The sequence below is a fragment of the Apaloderma vittatum genome, unplaced genomic scaffold (assembly GCF_000703405.1).
Source record: "Apaloderma vittatum isolate BGI_N311 unplaced genomic scaffold, ASM70340v1 scaffold31221, whole genome shotgun sequence".
Taxonomy (NCBI): Eukaryota; Metazoa; Chordata; class Aves; order Trogoniformes; family Trogonidae; genus Apaloderma; species Apaloderma vittatum.
In genome coordinates this window covers 1-214 of record NW_009697836.1, presented here as the reverse complement: position 1 = coordinate 214, position 214 = coordinate 1, and the positions used below count along the sequence as shown (strand labels likewise).

Genomic DNA, 214 nt, shown 5'->3' with positions numbered 1-214 from the left:
TTGTGCTCCCGCCTTTTCGTGTGCCTGGCGTACCAGTGGGGCGCCCGGAGGGCCAGCGTCCTCTCCACGGCCATGGCGCTGGCGATGAAGAGCGGGCTGAGGCCGAAGACGGTCATGCTGAAGCCGAAGAAGGTGCAGAGGTGGCCCGAGGGGTCCACGGCGTCCCAGGCGCGGTTGGACAGGTAGACCGAGATGACGATGGGGCTGGTCAGCA

The 214-nt window shown here is 67.3% G+C and overlaps 1 protein-coding gene across 1 annotated transcript in view; it reads right to left on the bottom strand.

Annotated features, from left to right (window-relative positions):
* Positions 1-209, bottom strand: part of PTGER3 (prostaglandin E receptor 3 (subtype EP3)) — a gene marked incomplete at its 5' end in the record, with an annotated part of 7,467 nt that extends 7,258 nt beyond the window's left edge. The window contains one exon of the mRNA XM_009877792.1: positions 13-209. Coding sequence (XP_009876094.1) covers positions 13-209 — 197 coding nt within the window. The remainder of the gene's footprint in view (positions 1-12) is intronic.
* Between the last annotated feature and the right edge of the window lie 5 nt (positions 210-214).